The sequence below is a fragment of the Stegastes partitus genome, unplaced genomic scaffold (genome assembly GCF_000690725.1).
Source record: "Stegastes partitus isolate 25-593 unplaced genomic scaffold, Stegastes_partitus-1.0.2 Scaffold492, whole genome shotgun sequence".
NCBI lineage: Eukaryota > Metazoa > Chordata > Actinopteri > Pomacentridae > Stegastes > Stegastes partitus.
In genome coordinates this window covers 174,193-191,716 of record NW_007578223.1, presented here as the reverse complement: position 1 = coordinate 191,716, position 17,524 = coordinate 174,193, and the positions used below count along the sequence as shown (strand labels likewise).

The following is a 17,524-nucleotide window of genomic DNA, read 5'->3' as shown; positions in this document are numbered from 1 at the left end:
GTTCCTACGCCGGACAGCAGTGAGATCCAGACCACGGTGAGGGCACCGAGCATGCAAGTTGGCTTCTCGTAGGCGGTTACGGACAGTCTGAGGTGTGATGCGTCTGTTGTGCAGACCAATAGTCTCATCAGCTGTGTGTGTCGCTGGTCTTAGCCGACCCCGCAGATGGATGAGCCAGATGTGGCGATCTAGTGCTGGAGTGGTCACACGTGGCCGACGAGGATGAGGTCGATTTGCAGTCGTGTCAGTCTATTGGAAACGAACTCTTAAACAGCCTATGGTCCGATAATGGACATTGAGCTGTGCAGCTACTGCTCTGGTGGACATCCCTGCATCCAACATGCCAATGGCACGCTCCCGCATAACTTGCGACATCTGAGGCATTATGACTTGTGACAAAATTTGACAATTTGGGGTGGCCTTTTATTGTCCCCAGTCCAAGGATTGTCCAGCTGTTGCTCATTTTGTCTGATCACCCATTGGACATGCCCCACCCATGCACTGAGTAAAAAAACAACTCACTGAGTAATGCTCGCTGACAGCAAGTTGGATTAAAAACTATACACAAATCAAGAGAAATATTACTTTTGTACAATAAATGTCAGCAAATGCTCATTTACAGTTGTTAACTCCACATGGCAACAATATTTTACATGGGTCGTTTATATTTTTGTTCAGTGTATTTCACATTTTGTACTGCAATCTCACTGGATAGAACTCTCCTAACTTTTTACGAGTTTGTTAACTGTCCACCAGAGACAACAGAACACTGGACCTCCTGTACGCAAATGTAAAGGACGCATACAGTACCGCCGCCCTCCCCCCACTCAGCAGATCTGATCCCAACCTGGTTCTTTTGACACCAAAGTATGTTCCTCTCGTTCAATGGCAGCCTGCTTCCACAAGGACTGTTAGGAGGTGGAATCAGGAGGCCAAAGAGGCTCTGCAGGACTGCTTTGAGTCTACTGACTGGAAAGTGCTATATGATCCACATGGGGAGGACCTAAACAGCATGATTGACTGCATCACAGAATACATAAAATTCTGTGAACATACCATCCTGCCAGCCAAGACTGTAGGCTGCTTCCCAAACAATAAACCCTGGATCACCAGTGACCTAAAAGTCCTCTTCAACAAGAAGGCGGCCTTCAGGTCTGGGGACAAGGAGGAAATGAGAAGGTTACAGCATGACCTGAAGATGGAGCTGAGGAGGGCCAAATACTCCTACAGGAGGAAGTTGGAGGCCAAACTTGAGCAGAAAAACACAAGAGGCGTGTGGACTGGAATGAGGGAAATCACTGGCTTCAATGTGAGAGGCAGACAGCCGGTGAGCAGCCCAGACAGAGCGAATGAGCTGAACTGTTTCTTTAACAGATTCAGTTCACAGCCCTCAGTTGTGTCCTCCTCCACACACTCAGGCCTCCTCCTCCCCGCGCTCCCCCATGGATCCACCCCCTCACCTTTGATGTAAACCCACGGTCTCCGCGGTTACTGACTACCTGACAGGCCGGCCGCAGTTTGTCTGTCTTGGAGCTGCCCTGTCTGATGTGGTGGTTAGTGACATAGGAGCCCCACACGGCACTGTGCTCTCTCCATTCTTGTTCACCCTGTACACCTCAGACTTTCAGTACAACTCTGAGTTGGTCCACTTGCAGAAGTTCTCTGATGACTCTGCAGTGGTTGGGTGTATACGTGATGGACAGGATGAGGAGTAAAGAGCGCTGGTGAGTGATTTTGTGGAGTGGTCTGGGAGGAACCATCTGCTCCTGAATGTGGCCAAGACCAGGGAGATGGTGATCGACTTCAGGAAGAAGCGGACGGCCACACAGCCCCTGAACATCCTGGGAGAGGACATTAAAGTGGTGGAGGACTATAAATACCTGGTGTCCACATTGACAGCAAACTAAACTGGAGGACCAACACCAAGGCTGTATACAAGAAGGGGATGAGCAGACTCTACTTCCTGAGAAAGCCGAGATGCTTTTGGCTTGTGCAGCAAGAACGTTGGACATTTTTTAATCAGTTCGTTGTTGTCAGTGCAGTGTTCTCTGCTGTAGTCTGCTGGGGAGGCAGCATTGGGAATTCATTGTTGGCAATTTGGAGACTTGTGTCAATATACAAATGAAACTAACAATGCAGGTGAGATAAAGGAAATAACTATATTTTCCTAAATTCCCTAAGTAAGCTCTTCAAAGAGGAATGTTAGTCATTTTTATACTACACACTGCCAGATGTTTGTGGCTGAAACACATAGCGCTGATCATTTAGCGTCCAGCTCTGACCTGATTCGAGGATGCTGGAAGCCATCAGTGGTGCTGCTCTCCTCCAGCTCTGCTCCGGTCATCAGCTGAGACGACAGGCTTCGTCCTCTCCATTCCTCCTGCAGCAGAGCCAGCTGTAAAACACCCAGAGGGAGACTCATTTTAACTGTTACACTTTAATCTCGCCCAACCCATTCTATAAAATCCTGCCAGCTTTGTGTAAAACGTTCTATAAACCTGATTATTTCACCGTGCATTTTATGGAGTTGTATCAACTGTTGCGTCACACTGATTTCTAGAGACAGAGCTGATATTGTTTGACATTTACCCAGTTGTGAAGACTGACCTCTCAGCAGTTCATTCTCTGAATTCAATTATTTAAAGTCAGAAGAGTCCATATTTGCAAGTTCTAAAGTGATCTGTAGATAAAGGCTCAAATAAATTGATTTGAAATTAGCACAACTTTTATTTTAAAAAAAAAAGTTAAAGTTAATGAGAAAAGATTAGTTGATTCCAATACATTCCTGTGTGATGTATTACAGTGAGCATATCACATTCTAATATATATTAATTACACAGTTGGCAATTTTTTTCTTTGTCAGAAAGGTAGTAAGAGCTGACCTCCTGCTGAGCGTAGTTGAGTTTGTAGGCTCTCTTCACAGCTGGGTCAAAAATGGTCTGTGGAGTCCACACTTTGACCTGCAACAGCCCCATGTTCACCCAAAACACTCCGGACCGAGCCAGTAGGTTGGATCCTTGGACTTTGCTTTGGACATATTGCTGTAGACAGGTGATGCAGGCTTCCACCAGGCCGTCGGGAAGCAAGTTTGGAGGTAGAAAGTCTCTGAAGACTGTCTGGATCTCCTGGGCTGCAATAAGAGGGTCTGGGTCCTCCACAAGGCTCTCGCAGCTCTCCATGTAGCCCTCCTGCAGGCTGGGAGGCAGCAGGTCGGCCATGCTCTGAAGCTGCCGACGCAGGACTGCACCCTGGAGCCTGAAGTCTGTACCCCTGAAGAGACATATGGTGATTAGTGAAGCCACAAAAGAAAAGTCTAAGAGAGGAACATTTAATGTTTTAATATACCTGAATTCAGCCAATGCAGGAATGGCCATATTGTCCCACAACACTGCAGAAACATCTTGCAGCTGCTGGATCCTCTCCTTCCACTCCCCGAGGGAGACATGGGAGAGGGAGAGAAGGGCAACTCCAGATGGTTCCCATCGACCGCCAGTCTCGCTGCTGCTGAGGACTCCTAGCATGCAATGTGACCACACTGCTTTGCTCAGCAAGGCTGGACCCTGAAAAGCACATTACTTACAGTTTGTAACATATATCAAAATAGCAGGACAATAATAGCTTGGGAAACAGCAACAGCCAGTACCATGTTATCTGCTCCATGGTGCAGTTTTGGACTTGACTCGGTGTCAGCACTCAGCGGGTCCCATTTCAACCAGCGGTCTGGTTCTGAAGTCACACTGCAGTTCCACAGGGCAGCCAAGGCCTCCGACAGCAGCTCACACCACACTAACGGCAGCTCCTCAGCCGGCTGGAGAGGAGATGAACCAAAAGAACACTCTTTATGTTTTTCAATAATCTTTTCTTTAGTTCATTTAGTATTTTTCCAGGCACTGGAAGCTTAGCTTTAGCACTGTAATGACATGGTAAGTGTCCTAGACCCCTCAGCTTAGGGTATTATATCTTAAGTACTGACCACTTTTCATTTTTAGGACTGCAACAAGGCAGATTTTGAGAAATCTCTTCATATGATCAATTCTCTGTAAAACAGCTAAACGTTCTACTAACCCTGTCACTGCTAAGCAGGAACCACAGTGGCTGGAGCTGGCTGACATTCATCGGTGTGGATTGGAGGCAGTAGCGAAGGTGTCTGGACAGCTCCCGACGTAAGCAGTCCTCAGCCTCCTGATCACTGCAGAATGAAGAGTTGCGTAAACAGTCCATCAATGATATCAAGATTGATGTTTTGTGTTTCATCTAAGGAAGAAACCAAGTTTTACCCAGGAGAAAGAGCCAGGTGCAGCAGGTCTGTGCTGAGTCGCAGCTGGTTGAGTACAGCCAGTTCCTCCATCAGGGGCCAGAGCTGTGCTCTGCGACTGAGCTGCTGCAGCTCCTCTTTGGGCATGTGGACTCCGTCTGCTGGTTCTTCCCCTTCTGACATGGAACAGACCTCAAGGAGCCCTCTGGAGGTCATGGTACACTGCTGCTGCTCCACACTCGACACCAATCTCTCCAGCACCCCTAATGGGAAGATACAGCATGACTACTTTATCCTTCACATACTGATTTGCTGCCTGTCATTCCTCTGGTCTCTTTTGCCAATTGACTGATTCTCTTCAATGCAAATGCCAATTAAAGGCTTAAAATGTGTAAAAAGATATCTTGTTTCACCATAATTATTATGAATCTTCCTCTGAGCAGCATTAAAATTGATATCACATTTTATGGTAAAATCCCAGTCAAGCTATGTGCCAAACAACTGACCGACAGCAGCAACCAGGTCACACACGGATACCCACCAGACTTCTTTGGATCCAGCTGGTTGTTTGCTAGCAAGACAAGACCCCAGGCTTCTAGGAGACTCTCTTTGATGTCTAGCCCGAGTCCAGCACCCTGAAGCTGGACCAGCTTCTGCCTCCAAGGGCCCGCAGTGCCATCCAACCTGAGATTGCTTACGTCCAGAGCTTTACTCAGGAGCCTGAGCCTAGAAGCACACTCAGCCACAGACTCCAGCTGATGAGAAAGATGGATATTGTTCAGTAACAGTTTTTTTTCCTAAGTTACAGATGTTACTTAAACTGGCTTAATTGGTGAAATAGAGCTGGTCATATGTCTTCAGACCTTGAAAGGAAGAGCTTTCCCCAGGGTTTTCTGGATGCCCTTCAGAGCTGTGGCCACAGACACTGGGGTGGACAGAACAGTCTGGATAGCTGCTGAGACTGCCTGCAGCTCCTGATGACCTCTATGGCACCACACAGTAATCACAGGGGTTAGTGAGTTATATATTACGGGTTGAGCTGAAATGTATTGTTTCTAGCACGGAAAAACAGTATTCACAACTATAACAGATGGTATACATTAAATAAAATATACTGTAGCAACATTATAGCCATGAAACAGCAAATGTAAATATACATAACAAAAAATCTATTTCTTGACTGTAATGGAAAATGTCAGATTACAGAGTATGAAAAATTGTTTACTCAAATGTGGCGTCAGCGTCACCAAGCAGCAGCTGAGGCAGCCGGAGGATGAGGTGCTTTTGTACCCATTGCCAGTGCAGGGACAGCACGGAGATGCCCTGAGAGTCAGCCGGCAGCGTGCTGCACACATCCCAGAAACGATCGAGCCACTGCAGCAGCTGTAGAATCTAAACGCATAAAGATGTTACAAGAAAAGGACCACAAGTAAGAAAACCATCCTTCCAAAATAGTAGTAATAACAGAAGCAGTGGTGACAACAGAAGCAATAGCAGTACAAGCAGCAGCTCGAACTAGGATTTGCAATTGTAGCTTTAGACCAAAGAAAGGAACACAGTGGATGGATACCAAAAAGATACAGTGACAAAGAGATCTGACCTCAAACATGATGTGGTCTGAGATGTAGGGCTGTCCGCTCTGCACAGCCTGCAGGGTGAAGGAGTCCCACAAGTCGAAGAAGGTTCGTAGGTGCATCAGCACCGGGTGTGGGAGGTGACCGATGTCCACAGTACCTATAGGAGGAAGATGTTTTTATTTTGGACTGCAATTCTAATTCATTCTAAGTCATGCAGATGGATGTCATAAAAACATCTAAAACTACTGTGTGTAAGTTATGTTTGTATCAGGTCACAATTACCTTTGCTGAAGGCTGTTGCTATTCTCAGAGCACAGTTCTGAGCAGACAGGTTGATGGCACAGGTGCAGATGACTGACCTCTCTTCTCTGTCCATCATCAGAACAATCCTACCACACAAACAACTTATTAGTATATATCAGCAGAGCAGGTTTACAGGATTTTAAAGTTTACTTCACAATGGGAGACAGGTCATAGCAACTATCAGAGGAGCAGAAATGGCAGATGTAAATTCAGTACAGCCTAACAAGTGGTGAACATCCTGGTCATGCATCCACCACAAGCTTACTGCACATAACAAGTAGAATCATGTCCCTCTACCTGTTAGCAACTGCATTCAGAGCCTCCAGAAACTCCATGTATCTTTCCTCGTCCTCAAAGCTGCATTTGTTGGCTAAAATATCCAGGTATTGTTTGTTCCAGCGCATATCCACCAGAATCCTGTATTCATCTGGCAAAGTAAGATTTATTCAGATAAAGTGACTGATAAAAACAGACAGGCGTTGTTAAGGTAATTTTCATAATAGACTCAGAAAACCACAGAAAGTATACCTATGCTGTGAGGTTGGAGCAACTCTGCAAGGGACTTGCCCTTTGCAGCAAGTTTACTGCCAAACACAGCCTTCAGAGCTCTGTTTCCTGCCTCTACCTGGACCAGCGCTGAATCTGGAGTTAATCAAGAATTAAGAATAGCATTGTTACACAATATTGAATGATGAACACATGAATTGCAACAGGTGTGACAGATCTCTATGTCCAAATGAAAAAAACATGTAACTTGAAATAGTTACGAGGAAACTAATATCTTGTTTTGCAAAAAACAAAGAACAACTAACCTGGGGCATATTTGTAGCTCTTCCCTAGGTGTGAGAGCCAGCTGCTGCGAAGGATCCAGTCTCCATGAGAGGCTCTCTCTGTGAGGAGTCTCACTGCTGTGGGGATCAGCCTCAGAGCATCTCCTTCCTCCAGATCCACCACTCCTCCAGAGAATACCAGCCCTTCATGGACACCACCGCTCTGCAAGGCCCTCTGCAGGTCATTCAAACTTAGAGGACGATTCCTGCACAAACATAACTGGCTTAGTTACTTACTTCAGCATTAAACTTCTTCTGTATTGGTAATGGGAAGGCTCTTCCAGGATAAAACAACATAGTCAGAGATGTATTGTACTTTCTTGGCTATACACACACACACACGTGACTGTGTCGTTACCATTCTTACCGTTTTCCCTGCAGGCTGAGGGTGTTCAGGCAGAATGAGAGGACCTGTCCATCTCGGAGGACGTCAGAAAAGCAGGAATCCTCCGTGGAGAGGAGGGCGGAGGGGAAACCGTCTGGCCAAACTCCAGCACACAGCAGCCCACTGCCCCAGTCCTCTGTATCCAGGATGGCCAAGTGCTGCTCAATCACCTGCTGGGCTTGCTAGAGTGAAAAGAATGTTTTTTAATCTCCAAGTAGCATGAATGTGCTGGAAGAAAAGTCAAGAGTATAAAGGAATTTCATGGCAAGTCTGTTAAGATCTTGCAAAACCTCATTAACAGTCAAAGCATTGCTTGAGTTGAATTTTTGATCTAATAATTGAACGAGATTTGAACTTTATTAATGAAATGCAGGGAGTTTAACAGCCAAGGAGATTAGACTGAATTGCCCTGTCCATCACAGGACTATGGTCCATTGTGGCTCATTTGGGACCAACATTTCTAAACTGTGAAACTGCAATGCCTTAAAAGTCACTATTGGGATCTTAAAATAATTCTAAAGCACACAGAGTGGCAGTGACACTGAGCAACAGAGGTGAAAAGGAAAGATAACTGCCTATTTTTACCCTTCAAATGATAGACTAGAGTTAAATACCACTTCCTATTTGCAGCTTTTGTTTTAACTAATAGATCAATCAGTTAGGACTGGACAGGAATAGCAAAAGGTGCTTGGCCAAATATAAGAATCCGGCCATCTGGCTTTTAAATTAAAATATTAGAAGATTTTACATTTGTGTTGTCACCCTACAGATGACAGTGAGACAGAAGACATACTAGAGATAAGGGGGTGTTGATACCTTCTGGTTGGCGGTGGTGCGCTGACAGAAAGAGTAGGCCTCTCCACAGGCATGCTGCAGGGCACTGGGCAAATCTACACCTCTCTGCAGCTGGCAGGACAGCAAGGTGGCAGCATGGAGAAGGGAGGCCATTGATGAGGCAGGGGAATCTGAAAGGCCAGAAGACAGAGTTTCTGATAAATGCTGCAGACTGACTGCATATCAATTTTGTGTCACATGGTCAACGCTTACCCCAGATGGCAGATTTGATGCTCTTATGTATTTCAATCAGCAGATCACATACACAGTCTCCAGTCACCCCTGCAGTGTGAAGCAGGGTTTTTAGGTCCAAAATGTCCCAGCAGATACCCTCGTGTTCCCCTGGGATGTAAACCTCCACCCCTCTGTTCCTCATGGCTCTGGAGAGCTCCCCATGCACAGGGTCCATGGTTAGAAACAACCTGTAAAGGCACCCACATCATGTTATTATAAATTCCTTCAGTCAAATCAACAACCATTGAACAAGCTGTAATTTTGCCGCCGACCTGAAGTTCGGATGAGGGGTTATTTTGGGGGTCTTCCCATCTATGACGCCACGTTCGTTGATGGTGAGCGATCCACCAGGCTCCAGCAGAGCATTGAGCCGATCCAGGACAGAAGCACTGAGCGCAAAACACATTATCAGCGAAGCTGCCTACATTTTGTGGCCTCTGAAAGCATTTTTCAGGCTTGGCTTTAGTTATGTATGGCTCTTATTACTTCTCACTACAAAATGCTTTCAATGCTATGAAATAATGCTGCCATTACTTCCAAATCCAGTGTGAAGTGGGAAATGCTTGTAAAACACATAGATCAAGAAGCACAAAAAAGGCACAGAACACATTTCTCACCTGCAGAAGTTAACATTGTCCATGAGCAGCCAATCCCCAGCCTGCAGAGCCTGAACCAGCATACCATCCAACCACTCGAAACCTCCGTTTGTCCAGCCGTCCTCCAGCTGAGCCAGTCGCTCCTTCAGCAGCGTGAAGTCCATCTGCAGCTTGGACATGTCTAGTGAACAACAGAAGCATGTTATACTTACTAGATAAACAATTTAAAGATAGGCAAACCATTTGCCTAACTTTAAATTGAACGATTTTTCTTCATGTCATGCAGTATTCAGTTTTCCAACAGAACTTGGCTGTTACCTGTAAACACTTTGAGCTTGGTGTTGAGTTTCTGCAGCAGGAGGATGATGACCTCCAGCTTGTTTAGTGCCTCTGAGTTGACTGTTCCCCCAGTTCTTTGCAGTCCCTCCTCCTTCAACCAGTGGCAGAACAGACCCCACGTCTGCAGCAGGAACTCTGTGTCCTGGATGCCAACATCCAGCGACATCAGTCCCCGTCTAATTACCATGGCAACTATGTAGTCCACACTCTCCAACACTTGCTGCCATGGTCGCATGATATCCACCTAAAATGAGGAAAGGAGGAATGTGCTCTACTGTCTTCAGACATTAAATGCTGCTTGGAAAATTTGACAAATGAGTTCTTGGTTACCTGTTCGAAGCCTCCCAGCAGCTCTGTGGTGTCCATGGCGCTGTTCATGGCCATGACCCTGAGGCGGTGTCCTGTCAGCAGAGCCAACAGTCTCACTAGGCTTGTCTTTCCACTCGCCGTGGGGCCAACCATTATGGTCATCCAGCCCATCTCCACACACTTCATCAGGGACTCCAGAGGCCGCAAGGACTGGTGTGTGATGGACAGTGGTGGGTCGAGAGCCACAGGGGCTCCACCACTGCGATGCAGTACAGAGAAGCCCACCTACAATAGCAAACCACAGGAGAAGCGATCTTGAAGTATGTGCATATAGTTTAAAAACATTCACTGCTGAAAAGCAAAATGAGGTTTTATTGTTCTGACAAACCTGCAGGTTGAGTGGAGTGATGTGGAACTGTCTGGATCCACAGTATGGCTCAAAGTCCTCCCCGAACACTTTCCTGAACACTGACAGCACCTGTGTGGGACAGGAGGAGGTTCATAGACTTGACTGTGTCTTGTATTATTTTCTTTACTGGACCCAAATGAGTCAGTAATGACACAAAATCAACAGAGGGCAGTTACAGAACACAGAAAAGTCAAAGAATTATATATGCTGAATGTGTGCATAAATACACTTAATGAGATGAAGAGGACAAAAATACCCTCCTCTTTTCCTTTATTGAAGATATGTAGCATAAAACAGAAAGTGAATGACATGGGAATTTTACCCATCTATAGAGAGATACTGTGGTTGTTAATTTGTTTTGTACATGTCATAACACTGTTTAACCCTTAGAGAGCCCTCATGTATGTACAGTGATGCCGTCAACTTGTCTCGAAAGTGCAGACTTTAAACTCTCTCCCAGTTTTTGTTTCATGTCGATAGACCACGTCAAACTGGAGATATGATGTTATGAACATGCGTGACAAAAAACTTGTAAAATATAAGCATATAAAACAGGCCTTTTGTCCGGGCTTGTTTCATGAGTTTATTTTTTTTAAATAATTCTGTTGAACCACGGTTCAAAAGCAATCACTGATTTTCATTGGTTAATTTTCATAGAATTTTTATTTATTATTACTTTTGTCAGATTCAAGTGATTTTTGTGACCGTTGTGGGTTTTTCTTTCATAACCAACAATTTTGTCCATGTGTGTATAAAGACAAAACAAAAAAAGTATGCAAAAACAGCCAAAAGGGTTAAAGGAAAATGCTTCCAGTTTACAGATATCAAAGCATCAAAGTTGATAAAGCATTGTTATGGAAGCTGAAAAGTAACTCAAACCTCTGTCTGAATTGTGTTTTTTTCTGAATTTATCCTTCAAAAGTCAGATCAAATGTGTTAATAAACAGTTCTTGGTTTATTAGGTAACCCTAGTAAAGCAGTCTAACATGACGTCGGTGAAAATGTGTACCTGAGCTTTATCAGCCTCCGTTCTCATTCTATCAGCATACACCAAGGAGACATGCTGTCCTGGGTTGAAAAATCCTGGCGACTGGTCAGTCTGCATCAGCTGACACCAGCGGAACATGTCACGCAAGTTAAACTCCCAGGGGCTTCCCTTCTGACCCCACTGTCTCTCCACACACACCTCCTGGACAAGCTGTAGGGAGGCAGAAAAATGTTGATAGGAATACACTGCCTGGTGCTGGACATGCCAGCAGGTTCACTCAGCAGGTTGAGATGCTACATCACAGACAGTTATATATATATATATATATATACATATACCTACCTTGTTACTGAACTCCACCATTTTAGCGACAATTTCTTTATCGATGTTGGGGAAAATAGAATCTCCTATAAACTCCATGTCTTTGCAGGTAAGCTGGTCTACAAAAACCTGGAAACACATACATTACATTTTATAAAGAGGGTTAAAAAGGAACCAGTGTAAATCATACTGTAAACACTCATGATAAGCTTCAGGATTTTTCTTCAAGGTCTATTTTCAGATAGTCACAGAGGGTGACAGTAGCCATGACACTTGGGATGCTATTAGCTTTTGTAAACAAGTGAAAAAAAATTGCATAGATTTAAAAAATTATTTTAGTGCCCAAAAACTGGCAATGTTAGCATAACATTTGTGCACAATATATATCAATGGTCAGGTTATGCAAAGACATTTTTTTCTACAGTTACAGATCTTTTCTATTCGTTCACAAATGTCCATGTAGTATGTTTTTCACAGGTTTATAGTGTGATAAACAACCACAAACTTTCTGAAGCGCAGTTCACAAACTCCAAATTTTATTGACACTTAGTTGAACCCAGATATTTTTCTAAAGATGTTCTAGTTTTCTCAAGCATCTCAATCCTAACATTGAAAGAAAAAAATAAAAATCCACATAAGCAAACTAAGATAAAGCATGTAAAAGTCATATAGAATGTTCCTTACCTGAGTGAATCTGTTGAGGAAGGATTTAGGAAGTCCCTTACGCCCACCACCTTGAGTGAAGGGGTTTTGGCAGCCGAAGATCTTTGTCTTCTCATGCTGAACCTGGAAGCTCATGCCCAGTTCAGGAATGTAGATTTCAGCTCGGTGATCGAAGCAGGCGTTCAGACCTTCCAACACTGACTGAGACGCCAGGTTCAGCTGTCAGCAAGAGAACATGGCACTTCAGACAACAATTCAACTCTACCTCTGTATAATCAGATTATGAGTTGTTTGACGGAAGCAATAAAACTGGTATTAAAAAAAATTGTGAAAATGTCTGAACAGTGGCTCCTACCTCATCCAGGACAACCCAGTGACCTGCCTTCAAAGCAGCCAAAAGGGGGCCATCACGCCACGCAAACTCTCCTCCCTTTCCTCCCTCCACAGGGAGATCTGTCCCAAACAGGTCAGTCACATCCTGCCAGAGAGTCCAACATCATCAGCCTTGTACTGTTTGAAGTGTGTTTCTGAGTACAATATCGCGCTTTTGAGAACAACCGAGTCTTACCGTTTGCTCTGACAGGTTGATTCTGACCAGATGGTTTCCAGAAGCTTTAGACAGCGCTGCCACCAGGCTGGTCTTTCCCACACCAGGTGAGCCCTCCAGCAGGACGGGCCTCTGCAGCTTCAGTGCACGTAGAAGCCGCTGGGCGTTCACTGCAGTGGTGCCTGCTGCGATGGCATAGTCTGAGAGGTTACGGCTCTCGGTCTGAGGGCCTGGAGAGACATTTGGATCAGTTACAAAAAGTAAAACTCAACTTTTTGAATACATCAATAGGAAAGTAATCAGGGCCTTGTTTTTCCACACAGATTTTGGAAATGGTGGTGAAAAACTGATGCTTTTAAAAGAATGTCAGAAAACATTAAATTATAAAGGAACAGTGAAAGCACAAAGCATAGTCATAGTTCTACTTACAGTGAAATATGTTAAATCTGTAGCTCATATAACTGGTACAGACCAAATCTAATGCAATTTAGATAAAGTATTGGTAAGCTGTAGCTAATATAATATGAATAAAAAATACTGTGACAGTGCAGCCAAATTTGGTGGTACCCTGAGATAAACGGAAAAAGTAGAATGGAATCACCTACTTTTGGCAGGACATAATGTAATTTGGAAAACTAGTACAATTACAATTGTGCAAAAGTACAGAAAATAAAAGTATGGTCACAAAAATCTGCAACAAATTTCAGACAATTATATTCCATAGACAGTTTTTTTCCCAACAGTTTAGTCTTGCTGAATGAAAAAGGAAAGTTTGTAAATCTGACTTAACATTTTTCCAAAACTTTGAAAAACATTGTGTCAGTCAGGCCAGCTGAACACTAGTAGATACAGGTCGATGTAAGAAATGTGTTCATATATAGAGCATCAAAATTCGTAACGTTGACAGTGAAGTATGAATAACACTAGGAAAAGCAGACATGCAATATGGTGTACATCTTAGAATAACAGAATCACTGAAGTTCGTACCTAAAGCAATGTAGAACGGGTCGATGCCAAAGAAGTCTTCGCCCCACTGGGGTTCCCGCGGCAGGCTGCTGTCATAGACTCTTAGTGCGTCTAACATCTCCTGATCCAGCTTGGTCATCTTACTCAGTCGCTGCTGCAGGAAACCTAGGCTCAGTCGACGAGCCAAGAGGGCACTGTCCGCAGAGGACACTGTGGTTCCTGCAAGAAAAAGGAGGGTCAGACCACATTTACCAAATACTTTCTCCGTGTGACAAACTCTCAGCGGAATTTTAAAAAACGGCCATTAGCTCACCTGAGCCAATGCCGTCAATGTAGACCAGACATGCGGCATGAATGAAGGCGGTGACAGTGTCCAGTCTGAGGTCCCACTCTGCTTCTTCTTCATCTTCCAGGGCCCCCATCGTCATGAAGCCGTCCTCGTCCCTCTCACACACAGCATTGAGGAAGTTGACCCATGAGAGGATGTCTCTGACGCTGAGGATGCAGCGCCGGCCGAAGTCCTGCCGGATCAGCCACTCGATGAAGTCCAGCATCAACTCTGCTACATCGCCACCTGTGTTTAATTCAAAGAGGTGTGTCCAAAAAAAAAAAAGAAACAAAAATGGAGTGATTCTTCTGTGTGTTTTCAGTGTTGTAACTATGTAATTAACAAGATCAGCTGCAAAAGTGCTTTAAGTTGACATGAACTAATATTTCCCAGTGTGGAAAGCAATAATCCTAAATCTTGTGGCAGTACTTCTTTAAATGCTGCATACTTCTTAGATGTTATGTCTAGCTGCTGTGCATCAAGTTCACTGTTTCAACTGACCTTTTCTGACATGAACTCAGTGTGCAGTCAATGAGATGACAGCTGTAAGTGATGTAATGTGATTACTGTGTGAGTTTCTATCCCTGTGCAGCTTGGCTTTTTTTCCACTTGGTGGCAGTAAACACAAGCTGTAAACACAGCACTGACATTTATCTACTCCCGGACTTAACATTCACTCCTCTTTTAGCTCTGCTTTGGTCTTCATCACCTCTTGAAAGAAATATCTGGCTTCTTAGCTACTAAACTCTCCACTATGTTCTCTAGTCAGTTTAACTGCATCTGTTTGTGGTTGTCTTGCTGTAAGTATAGTACAGTCACAGCTTAACACATCATCTTCAGGACATGCTTTATCTCCGGTGATCGTACCATCAAGTGAGAGGCCTGAGCGCAGGTTGTGTTGGATGATCTGAACCAGGTCACTGCGGCTGTTGCTCTGAGGACACCAGATCTCTGTGAAGCGGTTCCTGAGGGCGGGAGAGAGCTGTACACAAACAGACGAGCACAAAAGTCAGACTCAGCCATCCTATAGTTATAGTTGGTTCGTTTCAAAGCACACTGTGAAACATGGAGGAGGCTCTGTTATGTTCTGGGGTTGCTTTGCTGCATCTGGCACAGGGTGTCTTGAATCTGTGCAGGGTACAATGACATCTCAAGATTATCAAGGTATTCTAGAGAGAAATGTGCTGCCCAGTGTCAGAAAGCTTGGTCTCAGTCGCAGGTCATGGGTCTTGCAACAGGATAATGACCCAAAACACACACAGCTAAAAACACCCAAGAATGGCTAAGAGGAAAACATTGCACTATTCTGAAGAGGCCTTCTATGAGCCCTGATCTAAATCCTATTGAACATCTGTGGAAGGAGCTGAAACATGCTGTCTGGAGAAGTCTTCAAACCTGAGACAACTGGAGCAGTCTGCTCATGAGGAGTGGGCCAAAATACCTGCTGAGAGGTGCACATGTCTCATTGACAGTTACAGAAGTCATTTGATTGCAGTGATTTCCTCAAAAGGTTGTGCAACAAAATATTAAGTTAAGGGAACCATCATTTTTGTCCAGGCTTGTTTCATGAGTTTATTTTTTAAAATAATTCTATTGAACCACGGTTCAAAAGCAGGACCTGATTTTCATTGGTTAATTTTCATAGAATTTTTATTCATTATTACTTTTGTCAGATTCAAGTTATTTCTGTGACCGTTGTGGGTTTTTCTTTCATTAACCAAGAGTTACCAACAATTTTGTCCACGTGTGTGTGTGTGTGTGTGTGTGTGTGTGTGTGTTTTGAAAAGTTTGCTAAATTCAGTATGATCTATTCCATGCACTGTCTCTTTAAACAAGTCAGCAGAAAGGACTTCAGTGTCTTGTAAGTGTTGTACCAGCAGCTCCACTGGCAACAAAGCGCTATGAGATGACTTGTTGTTGTAAATATGTGCTATACAAATAAAATTGAATTGAATTGAACAAAGTGGAACATTCTTGTTTCAAGTACCTCCTTCTTGCCAAAGTCTCCTCCAGGGTTCATGGTGGCAACCAGTCGGAAACCTGCAGTTGCTCTGATCAGCTCCACATCGTCATTATCCCCGCTGCCCTTCTCTGCTAGCACCAGGGACTTCTCTGTCTCTAGAACACTGACAGCAAACATGAAACAATGTCAGTGGTAAGCTTTGTTAGTCTGTAAACCACCTGCTTGTGATTGTGTATAAGGCGAAATGTCATGTCAATGTTGGATTTTGTGTGTAACATTTTGCTGCGAACAATACATGTGTGTGACGTGAGACTTTTTCCAAGTCTAACAAAAGTGCACTTTGTGGCACTGCACACTGATGTCTCCTAAAAGTGTATTAGACTCCACACAAGCCTTTCGGTGAGGTTTTTTGTGTACTAACAGCTTGTAAAAGCTCAGTAGAGTGATGTTTCGAGATACTGTGAAATTTAACCAAAGTGGGGTCATAATGTTTCATAGATATTGTACAACAGCAATTTGTGGCAAGAATAGCAACTTGGCTTTCAAAACAACTGCTATGTGTAAATGTCCAAGCCCCAAAGTATCATTACTCTATTTGTTAATGTAAGGACATACTGATTCTGTTAGAATTTTTCCAAATTCTAACATGCATGTACTGCATTTTGAACCACACAATGGGGCAATTTGCTTGAGCCACTGAAATAAGTTTGTGAGATTAAAATGGCATCCTATCCAACAGCTATACAGTATTAGGGGAGACATGTGGTGACACTGACAGTTTAGTGTTTTGAAACAAACATACAAAAAAACATATAATTTGTTAGGGTTTAGCCTCTAATATGTAAATTATGCAGGTATAATTACATAATGTTCAGTCTTGTCAGGTTACTTTCATAATGCCACTGCAGAGACAAAGCATACGCGTGTGTGTTTTTGCACGTCTGTGTCTGTACCTGTTGAGTCTCTCCAGCACTGAGTCGTCTGCCAGTGAGATCTCATCCATGAGGAACACTCCTCCCTCCTTCATTGCCAGGACCAAGGGCCCATCATGCCACTGAAATAGCCTGCTGTCCTCACCATCAGTCTGCACAACAAGAGCAGGAGAGCTTACAACAATAAATACTGTACTATTTTCTACGGTATCGACCTTTTCTTTCTTTACCAATTGTTATTAGTCTTGATTATTATCAGACATGTAATTGTTGATAAATGAATTTTTAATCATCAGCTACTTGGGACTCTAATCAAACTAAATTGCCATCATGACATATTATTTGTACTCCAGAAATATCCTGTAAATCACAAATTTTATTACCATTAAACAACACTTGAAGCACATTTAAAAACAAAAAAAAAGTTATTTTATATTTATGAATTACATTTGTGTCATTTCTAAAAAGAGTTATTCCAAAAATACGTTTATCAAAAACTATCTGTTGCTGTAGCTATATCTCTCCAGGAGAAACCTCATTTCTTTGTCATGCCTATGTGCAACTGGGTTTCTAAACAACTAAGTGCCCCGAGACAACTGAAAGCCAAGGAGTAAAAGCCTAAATAAGTTCCAACTAAAAAGATAGTAATGCTAAATTAGGCCAGCAATGCTTCCAAACTGAGGCTGTGGTAGAGCAGAAATCTGATTATCATCAGTGTATTAGATTAGAGCAAGAACAAGAACAT

General features: G+C 43.7%; 1 protein-coding gene across 1 annotated transcript in view; it reads right to left on the bottom strand.

The window, feature by feature from the left end:
- mdn1 (midasin AAA ATPase 1) overlaps positions 1-17,524 on the bottom strand; it is a 73,613-nt gene that overhangs the window by 32,452 nt on the left and 23,637 nt on the right. The window contains exons 31-62 of the mRNA XM_008287252.1: positions 16,801-16,931; positions 15,872-16,010; positions 14,752-14,866; positions 13,870-14,130; positions 13,578-13,775; positions 12,612-12,820; positions 12,399-12,521; positions 12,065-12,262; positions 11,402-11,509; positions 11,081-11,269; positions 10,051-10,140; positions 9,684-9,947; positions 9,333-9,597; positions 9,036-9,195; positions 8,691-8,807; positions 8,398-8,606; positions 8,167-8,315; positions 7,333-7,532; positions 6,948-7,171; positions 6,664-6,777; positions 6,433-6,562; positions 6,115-6,221; positions 5,856-5,989; positions 5,481-5,647; positions 5,119-5,239; positions 4,797-5,010; positions 4,278-4,518; positions 4,066-4,189; positions 3,644-3,808; positions 3,346-3,560; positions 2,883-3,270; positions 2,283-2,395 (exon numbers count right to left, since the gene is read on the bottom strand). Coding sequence (XP_008285474.1) covers positions 2,283-2,395; positions 2,883-3,270; positions 3,346-3,560; positions 3,644-3,808; positions 4,066-4,189; positions 4,278-4,518; positions 4,797-5,010; positions 5,119-5,239; positions 5,481-5,647; positions 5,856-5,989; positions 6,115-6,221; positions 6,433-6,562; positions 6,664-6,777; positions 6,948-7,171; positions 7,333-7,532; positions 8,167-8,315; positions 8,398-8,606; positions 8,691-8,807; positions 9,036-9,195; positions 9,333-9,597; positions 9,684-9,947; positions 10,051-10,140; positions 11,081-11,269; positions 11,402-11,509; positions 12,065-12,262; positions 12,399-12,521; positions 12,612-12,820; positions 13,578-13,775; positions 13,870-14,130; positions 14,752-14,866; positions 15,872-16,010; positions 16,801-16,931 — 5,582 coding nt within the window. The remainder of the gene's footprint in view (positions 1-2,282; positions 2,396-2,882; positions 3,271-3,345; positions 3,561-3,643; positions 3,809-4,065; positions 4,190-4,277; positions 4,519-4,796; positions 5,011-5,118; positions 5,240-5,480; positions 5,648-5,855; positions 5,990-6,114; positions 6,222-6,432; positions 6,563-6,663; positions 6,778-6,947; positions 7,172-7,332; positions 7,533-8,166; positions 8,316-8,397; positions 8,607-8,690; positions 8,808-9,035; positions 9,196-9,332; positions 9,598-9,683; positions 9,948-10,050; positions 10,141-11,080; positions 11,270-11,401; positions 11,510-12,064; positions 12,263-12,398; positions 12,522-12,611; positions 12,821-13,577; positions 13,776-13,869; positions 14,131-14,751; positions 14,867-15,871; positions 16,011-16,800; positions 16,932-17,524) is intronic.